At 36.3% G+C, this 10873-nt stretch overlaps 1 protein-coding gene across 2 annotated transcripts; it reads left to right on the top strand.

Moving 5' to 3' along the window:
• Nucleotides 1-3168: 3168 nt before the first annotated feature.
• On the top strand, nucleotides 3169-8607 carry LOC122631664 (potassium voltage-gated channel protein Shaw-like). 2 transcript variants are annotated; one of them, XM_043817625.1, is made up of 6 exons: nucleotides 3169-3845; nucleotides 4089-4547; nucleotides 4678-4965; nucleotides 5898-6107; nucleotides 6329-6523; nucleotides 7891-8607. In XM_043817625.1, exons 1-6 carry the CDS (start codon nucleotides 3549-3551, stop codon nucleotides 8113-8115), a joined length of 1674 nt encoding a protein of 557 aa, XP_043673560.1. In that variant the 5' UTR covers nucleotides 3169-3548; the 3' UTR covers nucleotides 8116-8607. The 2 variants fall into 2 exon arrangements, with proteins under 2 accessions (XP_043673560.1, XP_043673561.1); XM_043817626.1 differs by lacking the exon at nucleotides 4678-4965.
• Nucleotides 8608-10873: the final 2266 nt, after the last annotated feature.

Below are 10873 nucleotides of genomic sequence, written 5' to 3'. Positions count from 1 at the left end.
TCTCTCTCTCTCTCTCTCTCTCTCTCTTTCTCCATGCGAACTCAAGACTTATGAAGTTGCATTAAGAAAACGAGCAACTTCTAGGATATCTTGATAATTCGCAAGATGATTACCACGTTTCCACAATTTGATTTTCTCGATGATTTGATCCTTAACAGATTCAAAACGCGATTATGAGTACTTTGATCGTTAAGATCGAGAAATGATCGTTAATGACAAAGTATAAATGTAACTTGAATTTATTGAATAAGAAAAAGATGATGGTTCTTTGAAATAATGCAAAAGAAGAATTACCGTGCACTAACGATGCTAAAGTTTATTATTGTTTGTTGCGACACGTGTACGCAATTACTATGAAGAGCGTGGAAGGATGCTAGTCATCAGTCTTGTTGGGGTCAGATCGGTGGCGCCGCGACGCTACTCGCCCTTGGCGCCTCTGTCCCTTCAGCTCGTTTCACTTATCTCTTTTATCGACGTAACTGTTATTAAATAAAAAGAAATACATCCAGATAATTAGAGATCATTGAGATCCGATCAATTGATTTTTATGATTTGAAATCGAACGAAGATTAAATGATATCGTGTTAAGTAATGAAATGATGTCCTTCATGTCGATTTCTGCTTTATCAACTCTTGAAAAACTAATGAATCTTATAATATTTTTTAGAATAAAATGCGGAATTACAATAATATGTTACAGAGTGAGAAAGAAAGAGAACAAAATAAAATATATCCATTAGAAATTAACGAGAGCTTTTTAAAGAGAATACGACCTTGTGTTAATTATACTTATAACTTCCCTACCGATATATAATATATAAATAGTTTCTTCGATAATGGTACGAGAGATGAAAGTATATAGCTATTTTATCGTTCATTTGAAAAATGTATACTTCATGGTCTGTGAATTTATAATATAACGCATATCATAAAATAATTTTGCCGAATAGTCTGAATAATTCTTTAAATTTCTAGAAAAAGTTCTTTGCATTTTTTCTATGTGAAATCTTAAGTCTTGGCTTAACTAAATAATAAAAAAATTATATAAAAAATATTTTTAAAAACTTATGAAGATTTAATGTATGGGTAATCTTATTTGTAAATGCTTTCAAATATAATTATGAAAGAATATTAATACGTTTTACCAAAGGAGATAAAATTTTTGTAAGAGTAACAATGGTTGCATACAACAGGCGCACCCTGTACGATCGCAACTAAGAATACTCAGGGAAACTACTTTATCGACATTTCTTTCTACATAAGATAAAACATCCTTTGAAAGAAGCTTAATTAATTAATAATTTACTTTATTATATTTACGATAATACGATTAACGTACCCATTATTTTTTACTTTACCCACGATAAGTTATAAAGATTAACATTTCCCAAGTATATTGTAATATCATTTAACATCGTACGATAAAAAGTAAAGAAATTATTTACGATCAATAAAAAATTCCATTCATGAATAAATGAAATCTCGAAAAGATTATTTTCAAATATCTTTCAATTTACATCCTAAAATATTCTATTTGCAATGGAAGACACCGTTTTTCCTTCTACAACATGATAGATGTTATCGTTAAACTATTATACATGTCTCAATAGCACTCATCCTTGCGAAACGCTAAAAAGAGCGTTAATGTATAATACATATCATTTTATGAGGAACACCTCACGAATTTCTAACTTTAGAGACGATGGAATATAAACGAACTTAAAGCTGACTTAAATTCTTGTCTGTATAAATAAGACACAAAGCCAAAGAATATATTCCTTTTTAAATTCTATTTTCAGTTGGACGACTTCTTTGAACAACTGTCTCTCCCTCTCTCTCTCTCGCTCTCTCTCTCTCTCTCTTTCTCTCTCTCTCTCGAAGAAGAAGAAGAAGAAGAAGAAGAAGAAGAAAAAATATATATAACGTTGAAATAGTTTTCTTGATGAAAAAAAAAAAGAAAGAAGTAATATAGAGAATGGTGTGAATGATTTGGCGAACGCGTGGTTGTTCGTACAAATAAACACGTTTGAATTTATAGAACTGCTAACCACGTCCGCGAGACGTAGTTTATTCCTTCCGACGGAACTATACCTTTGGACCGAAAAGTCTCAGTGTAAGTTCTAGAAGCACATAGTGAACAAGCTTAACGATTACCAAAGTGACGGTGTAATTTTAATTATTAATTATCAAGAAACGAATCGATTTATACGTTTTATATCAATCTTTACATTTGAAATATTTTATCTACCTATTTTTATTATCTCATTCTCACCGAAAACGTTAATTTAACATAGTAGCATGTAATAATAGCGTGAGTTATGACTACGGGATGTAGATACGTAAAGTTATTCTCAGTTTCGTGCGAGTCGGTATCGCCGCAAAAACTTTTGGCGTTTCAATTTGCTTAAGTCTTAACTACCCGTGGGTGACTGACAATGAGAACACACCTTTCGTTTTCTCTTTCAACTTCTAACTTAATTCGTTTCATTTCGTATTATAACGATAACGTGTTCAAGAGTTTACGTCGTTTCTATACTCGTTCCAGTGTCCAGTGTTATAATCATACCGTCGATCATGTAATTAAACTCGCTCTCCTCATTAACATGCACCGTCGCTTTGGTTAATAATGTGATTAAGTAAAATCGTTTATACGAGAAAGGGAGTCTACAAAAGGGGTATAGGAAATAAAATAAAAGAAAAGAGAAAAGAAAAAGAAAAACAGGGATTTGGATTAAGCACATCGTGATCGACATCAAGAGATTTTCGAAAGTGCTATTTTCGCATTAGTGAAATAACGTCAGAAAAATAGCTCAGTACTAATCTACGTACGTTACTACTATCCTTTATCGTCTTAAGATCCTCGAAAAAGAACGATCGTGACGTAAAGTTGCTATCGAATGGACCAAGTGGACGATTAAAGAAGCAACCTGTGGCTGTATCTCGTTGTAGAGCTTTATCTGTGTTAGGATTCGAGTAGGGAATCGGTGCTTTTCATTGTGCACGTGTCGACGAACGTGCTTCTAACGTAATTCAGGTGTATCGTGCGGTCTATTGCGAGCGTTCGATAAATAGGTTGTAATCGTATCATTTAATGATCGAATCAAAACAAGAGAGAGAAAGAGAGAGAGAGAGAGAGAGAGAGAGAGAGAGAGAGGAAGAGAGGAAGGAGGGCAGAGATCATTAATGAGAAGCAAAGCGGCAATTACGCACGTTTCAAGAGCCATTTTGCATTATCGATAAATCACTCGACGATTCGCAGCCATTTGAAATCGTTCGATTATAAATCTCCTATTCGAAAGAGAGAAACGAATGCCGGAGGTAGATAAAAAATTTGGAAGACTAAAAATATCAATCGTAGGGACGCAAAGCGACGCGTAAAATATTCGTAGAAATTCAAGAACGGTAGAGAATCGCTGGAAGAAAAAAGCTCGGTCATCCCTCATCTTGACGCAAAAATGTTTTTCTTGCCTTACTGGCTCGCTTTCGCATAACTTTCTTTATCATCGTGAATTGCGTGCCATGCGATCGAAGAAAATCCAAGTGGGAGGATGAGGAAAGTGGATGATGAAAGATGGAACGACCGGGTGATACTTAACGTCGGTGGAATACGTCACGAGACGTATAAAGCAACCTTGAAGAAAATACCGGCGACGAGATTGTCACGACTCACCGAAGCATCGGTAAATTACGATCCGATATTGAACGAATATTTCTACGACAGGCATCCCGGTGTCTTCGCACAGGTTCTCAATTACTATCGTACAGGCAAGCTGCACTATCCCACGGACGTTTGCGGTCCTCTTTTTGAAGAAGAGCTTGATTTCTGGGGTCTTGATTCGAATCAGGTTAGTTTGAGAAACTTTAGCAAGTTGAAATCTATATCAATCCTAAACAATTCTCAAAGGATGTAAGATGAACATGGATTATTTGATCAGACGTACTTATTTTTAAGAGCGTTGTCTTTGCTCACGTAGCTTCAAACTTTCCGAACTTGATAATTCTTTCGTTTCTTTTTTAAACTAACAAGGAATTATTGTACTACCGGAATGTCACTGTTGTCAAATTAATGTCAAGTTAATTTTTTAAAGGTTGAACCTTGCTGTTGGAGTACTTACAGTATTCACAGAGACACTCAAGCAACGTTGGCCATATTGGACAAATTAGACATCGAAGGCGAAAAGCTTAGCGACGAGGAGATTTCTCGGCTTTTTGGTTACGAGGAGGAATATAATCGTGGAACGTTGACAAAGTGGCAGCGATTACGTCCGAGAATCTGGGCTCTCTTCGACGAGCCTTATTCGTCGAGGTCGGCAAAGTGCATCGCCTGCATTTCGATCTTCTTCATCTGTCTCTCGGTTCTCTGCTTTTGCTTGAAGAGCCATTCTAGTAATCTATCACAAATTAGAACGGATGATTCTTCTTCTAACTACTCTGTAAAATTCACTCAGCATTACGAGAATGAAATCGGTCGACCGCATCGAACGTTTTATTACATCGAACACGCTTGTAACGCTTGGTTCACATTCGAAATAACACTTCGATGCTTGGTAAGTTTGAATATCTTATTTGAATTTGATATGAAAGGAAGTCTTTGAAATTTCGAACGATTCACCATACTCCAAATTCCTACGTAAAATTTATCTCGAGGGAAGACGAAAGGAAAGAATTCTATTGTAGGTCAGTCCAAGCCTAAAGCGATTCGCTGTGTCGCCGGTGAACGCGATCGATTTAGCGGCGACGTTCAGCTTCTATACGGAATTCTTGACAGAGTCTAGCCTGTATCTGGAGGTCCTCTCGATAGCACGAGTACTTCGACTCTTTAAATTGACCAGACATTCACCCGGCTTGAGAATCCTCATACATACTTTCAAAGCATCCGCGAAAGAGCTCGCATTGTTGGTTTTCTTCCTCGCTTTGGGCATAGTTCTCTTCGCTAGTCTCATTTTTTACGCCGAACGACTTCAAGTAAGTACCTAAAAAAAAAAAGAAAAGAAAAAATAAACAATTTGTTTAATTATTATTCTGTCGTAAGAAAAAGGATGATGTTCCTCGAAGGTAAGGATATTAATTAAGATGATGAAAGATTTTATCTTTACATCGGACAAAGGATCGAGATATCAAACGGACCGTCTAAAATGAAGGCCTCCCTCGTAACGTCAAGGGGAGTGACAAAGAAAATGAGCTTGACTTTTCCCCCGGTGAAAAATTCATAAGAACATGAATCATGAAAGGAAACCGTGCCCGTGAGAAAAAGAGCCCACCTTGGAGACACGCCTGTATTCTTTCTTTCTTTTCTCCTATCTCGACACGCTATAAGATATCGCTCGAACGGTCACGTTTATCACGTACCTTCATCACTTGCGTTCGAGCGAACGTGTACGTACGAATCATTGAACCAATTCGTTAAATAGCAAGCATCGTTTTCATTAAAATTAAAGACCGTATTGTTTCGTTTTCGATGAAAAGAAAAACTTCTTTTCCCTGATGAATAGGGAGACACACTTTGCCGAAGCTCAAAGCATCCTATATCTATAAACGCAGCCGTGCATTACTGTATTACACATAATGGTATGCTCGAGTAAATAATTACGTCGTGTCTATGTCTAGACCAATACGAAAACATTTCAGTTTTTGTTAGTTTACGTTTACGTTTCATACATACAACTTAAAATAGTTTCCTTCGTTAAGTTTATAAATGCTAATATAAACTTCCATTCTTCTATGCCAGACTCGTTTTTCTTTTTCTCTTTTTTCTTTTTTTTTTTTTTTGTTTTTTTTTTGTTTCTCTTTTCTTTTTCTTTCTCCTCCTCTTTTGTTACTGTTTCCTTTTCTGCGTAAACGAGCGCGTTGAATGCTTTTACTCGATATCAAGAATTCCACTAGGCTGCTCTTTTCAGGAAAATCCTAACAACGACTTTGACAGTATACCACGAGGACTTTGGTGGGCTCTAGTCACCATGACGACCGTCGGTTACGGCGACATGACGCCAAAAACCTTTCCAGGGATGTTCATAGGCGGACTATGTGCCTTGACCGGTGTTCTTGCTATCGCACTTCCGGTTCCCGTCATCGTCAGCAACTTCTCTATGTTCTACTCCCACACTCAGGTTCGAGCATGACTCTCTTCACGTTCGTTTCTTCGAAAACTCTTCGAAAGCTTTCCTTTCATTTACTGTTTTCGAAGTTGACTCATCCGATAAAATTTTACCTTTTACAATGTTTTCTTTTTACTCTGATTACACGTAGTTCTATGAGAATATAACCATGACGCGTGCTCAGCACTTCGATTCACGTTTCGATATTTTGCTTTTGATCAAATATTTTTCAGGCACGTAGCAAATTGCCAAAGCAGAGACGAAGAGTACTCCCAGCAGAATTTCCAAGACGTGGAAGATCGTCGATGCATCAAAATCGTTCCGATTCTCAGGGACATTTGTTCTTGAACGCTTCACCTTACAGATCGCTGACACCTCTCATGACTCGACAACCTATGACTAGATTGCACAGCGTCCTACAACTCCAGGTGCTTTTACCACGATGGTTTTAACGCATCGAGTCCCAACGTTAATTGCTTTCTCGATACTATTCATTTTCCAATCCTCTCCTCTATAACGGGCCAAAGAATTTCAACGTAATGAAATTCATTCGAGCATCCGTCGAGTTAAAGGATAACTTTCTACGGGTGATTATATCCGAAGAAGTACGACTTCTTGACAGTAGAGAGCTATGCAAATGACGGAGTTTCTCTCTTGAGAGTTGATAAACGAAATAGATTCAAAGGGACGATTAGCATCAGAGATATAGTGAGAGAGGGAGAGAGAGAGAGAGAGGAGAGAGAGAAAGAGAGGCACAGGAAGTAACCTTTTAGAAACTCCTGAGCCTCTTGCGGTTAATTGTGTATATTTCAATTCCACTCATAAAGTTTCTGCCTTTTTTTTTTATTTATTTATTTTTTTTTTACGGCATTAAATTACAAATTTTGAAACATCCTAAATCATTCGAGGAGTAAATGATTAAAGTAATTACGATAAACCTCGTCAAAGCGAATTCGCACGCTCCTCGCTTTATCTCTTTTATCATCTCGTCTGGTGTATATTAGAGGACTACAGAAACTCACAAAGCAAAAAGAACGACTTAGCAATTAGTCAGTTCTAAAATAGCTTCATATCGCTCTTTCTCTCGTTCTCTCCATTCTACAAATTTCTAAGCAAATTTGTATCAACGTACACTTACTCTTTTACGAGCTCGACCCAGTTTTGCAAATTTTGTGATGTCGTAACAAAACGCATTCTCCTGAAATGCTTTTATCCTGACCAACGAACCAATAAACTCAGATCTTCCTTTTATCGTTTGTCTTATTAATAATTTCGTTTAATCGACCAATAGCACAAGATTTTTCTTGGAATGTACTTGGAATTTTGGATTACGTCTTATCCATTGTGTCGATTCCTTGAATAAACTAACTTTAGCAATCTATTTTGGACGGGTCGAGATTTAAAGCCCTCGATGCTGATATCTCGAAAAAGCCGACAGAAACTCGGCCGGTATGCTCCCGTGATTCGGTTATGTAAATTTTCGACTCGAAATATGCTGACATTTGAAACGTCGAACTCGTTTCAGTGCGTTATTAAAGGAAACTGTATGCTATGATTTCAGATTAAATTTCTTTAAATAAGACTGATACTAATGGGAAAAAAGTACCCTTTTGAATCGAATCTATTTCATACAAACCAAACGAACTAAAAAAAAGAGCTCGGAAAACTGTTATATCTCAAAGTTCGTAGAAAGATCACTCGAAAAGAAAAAAAAAAGAAACGTCCAAAAATTGAGCAAACAACTAGGTGGTTGAACGTCAGCCTATAGTCCATAGAATTTATATTCTGCTTACAGCCGAATATCGTGATAAATCTAGCGGAAATCGAACATCGTGCGCGCACCACTTCGCCCAGTCAAGAATCCGAAGGAACGAGCGTATCTGACTGCCGAGATAGCGATCTACCTCGAGACGATAAGACGGAGCAGCAACGTGTCGCCGAAATCGTTCATCCAGAAGAGGAAACGAATCATCGAAAAGAGAGACAACGTTCTCAAAACATTCTCCATTGTATTCTATGATAAAAATATTTTGTTTTTTTTTTATTGTTATCCTTATATATTATTGTAACAAAAAAGAAAGAAAAGAAGAAAAAAAGAAGTTGCAACGATCAACGAGAAAAACTTTTAAGCGACAAAGAAAGAAAATGAAAGAAAAATCAATGAGAATGAACAAAAAGAAAAGTGCGTCGATCGTGCAACGATCATGTTTCATCGTAAAGTAGATCGACCGATTCGAGGCCATTAAGAGAGACCAGTAGCGTATCAACGATAATACCCTGGAAAACGTGGAAAACCGTGGAACTCTTTGACGCAAGAGCTTTCACGGCGCAAGCGTAAGCCATCGACCGCTAGAACGGTTTATTCAGGCTCTGTGGGATCTCCCCACTTTTCTCTACTCAGCATAGACACGCACAGACGTTGATACATTTACATGCATAAAGAGAAAGAAAGAAAGAGATAGATAGGTAGATTGGTAGAGAGAGAGAGAGAGAGAGAGAGAGAGAGAGAGAAAGAGAGAGAGAAACGTATGATGATATGCACCCTCGGGACATACCTTTGAATCGTTCTTGACGCGACAAGGTAAATAAGTAAACGTCTCTGTGTACGCAAGTGTAGCTTCGAGATTCCCCTACCTTCTTCTCTCTCCCCCTCTCTCAATCTTTATATTTTTGTTTTTTTATGTTGTCTACACTTCATTGTAATATTGTAATATTCTTTATCTCAAGGAATATCTCTCGCTTTCTCTCGAAAAAAATATAATTCTATTCAGATAGTATCTTCCTCTTCAGACACTTCTCTCCTGAACTGTCAAGCTAACGAGATTGATTAGGTTGTTACAAGTACTCTGGAATGTCGAGAGAAGAGAAGAGATACGCTGATAAAAGAACAAAAGAGTCCGCGTGTCCGCTTGTTTCTGCGGGAAAACACGACTGCTAGAGCGCAATATGCGCGCGCATGCACTTTATCTTTTTCTCTCTCGTTAAGAGAGAGAATGAAGAAGGATTGGGATGTTAGATATGCATGCAAGAAGATAGAATACGAATTTTCTCGTAATATATATGTTCTATTAATATTTGAAAATAAATTTCTTTCTTTGTTTCTTGAAACTCGATTGTATCATATGATTATATGAAAATATTTATTTCTCCAAGTTTTCCAATGATGAAGCTGTCAAAAAATAAAAAATAAAAAATAAAAAATAAAAAATAAAAAAGAATCTACTCTATCTATCTTAGAACCAAGTAAACGAGAATCCATTTGCCGTCTGTCCTCGCATGGCATCGTAAAGGAGGATGAAAAAGCTTGTCAAGTAGGGTGAGGGATCGACTCGAGTAAACATTTGCTATTATTCGATCCTAAATGTGTAGTGCAAGGGAAAGCACGATGGTATTTGCTCGTTTACATCCTACGTTCTATAGTTAATGCATAACATATTCTTTTAATCCAAAAGAAATTTCTCGATTAAAAACGATCATTTTTTATACAAACTAAACGACTGTCAAATAAATGCTATTAACACTACATCTACCATTGCCGGTCAAATGGATCGTTTTCAAACTTTTGTACAACTTTCCAATACTTAAACATTGTCATATGACTGTTAAACTTTATAGATTTTCTTAAAATGTGCATACAATGTATTTGTATTTATTAATTCATTCAGTAATAAATTGACTATTATCTATATTTAATTATAAAAATAATAACTTTTCTTGAAGGATCGGTTATTTGAACCGAACACGGTAGAAACAGGATACAAAAAGTGTCGATAGATTCAATATTAAACGTAAATTTGTTCTCGATTAACCCTAATAATAAGAAACAAAGAAAAATTCGAAATCATAGTCTTATTTTATCGATTCATATTGGAGATAAAGATTTTAAGGATGACGAAGATATAGATTTATCGGATTGTGGATCACGATAAGTCGTATCTTTGGTCCCAACGTTCGATTTTTCTAGATATCCTGATAATTTCGTTGCGTCCACGACAATAGATGTTCCGACATTTATTATACAGAAAGATCGACTGATGAAGGTGGTAAAAAGTCGATGCTTTCTTTTGTCGTCGTTATAAAAAATCGATGAGATCGACGATCGAGATTTAGCACATTTGTTCTTTGTTAAATAATGAGTATGAACAAAGATGCATTAGAGAGATCGAAATACATTTAAATAATACTCAAGGGGACTTAAACATTCCAATATACAATCCATCTGACTTCGAGAGTCCAGGGAATAAACGAATGAATAAAAAAGGGAAAGAAAAGGGTAGCGGTAGGGACGTAGTACCTTCTTATCGACCGATTCAATCCTTGCGAACGATTTTGCTGAGGGAGTTTTACTGAGCGAAGATAAAAAGTCTACGAAAAGAAATAAAAATAGGTCGAATCGAGAAGGATAAAAAGTATAGTACAACTAATAGCAGCAATAGTAGTAGAAGTAATAGTAGTAGTAGTAGTAGTAGTAAAAGGAATTTAAAGAATCCTTGGAAAGTAACGATCGTAGTAGACTGTAATCGTTTCTATTCATTAATAAAATATATGGATTTATATTACTTTTAAAAATGATCGAATGAAAGAAACATCGACGAAGAAGAAGAAAATGAAGAAGCGGACGAAGACGAAGAAGAAAGGGAAGGGTTGCGTTTAACTAAGCTCTAGTTTATTCTGTATTCAGTACTAAGTAGCAGTACTAAGCTTTAGTATTCGTTGAAGAAAGTAGATAATGTCGGCGTGAAGTCAGACTCAGGCAATCGCTATAGCACGTAAGGGAA

The sequence above is a fragment of the Vespula pensylvanica genome, chromosome 9, assembly GCF_014466175.1.
Source record: "Vespula pensylvanica isolate Volc-1 chromosome 9, ASM1446617v1, whole genome shotgun sequence".
NCBI lineage: Eukaryota > Metazoa > Arthropoda > Insecta > Hymenoptera > Vespidae > Vespula > Vespula pensylvanica.
Note: the sequence above shows the minus strand (reverse complement) of the source record. Positions and strands in the feature narration are given on the sequence as shown.

Coding starts and splice junctions, on each gene's coding strand:
- LOC122631664 (XM_043817625.1), top strand. CDS start 3,549: ATGAGGAAAGTGGATGATGAAAGATGGAACGACCGGGTGATACTTAAC. Junction 6,108..6,328: donor TGTTCTACTCCCACACTCAG/GTTCGAGCATGA, acceptor AATATTTTTCAG/GCACGTAGCAAATTGCCAAA. Junction 6,524..7,890: donor ACAGCGTCCTACAACTCCAG/GTGCTTTTACCA, acceptor TTCTGCTTACAG/CCGAATATCGTGATAAATCT.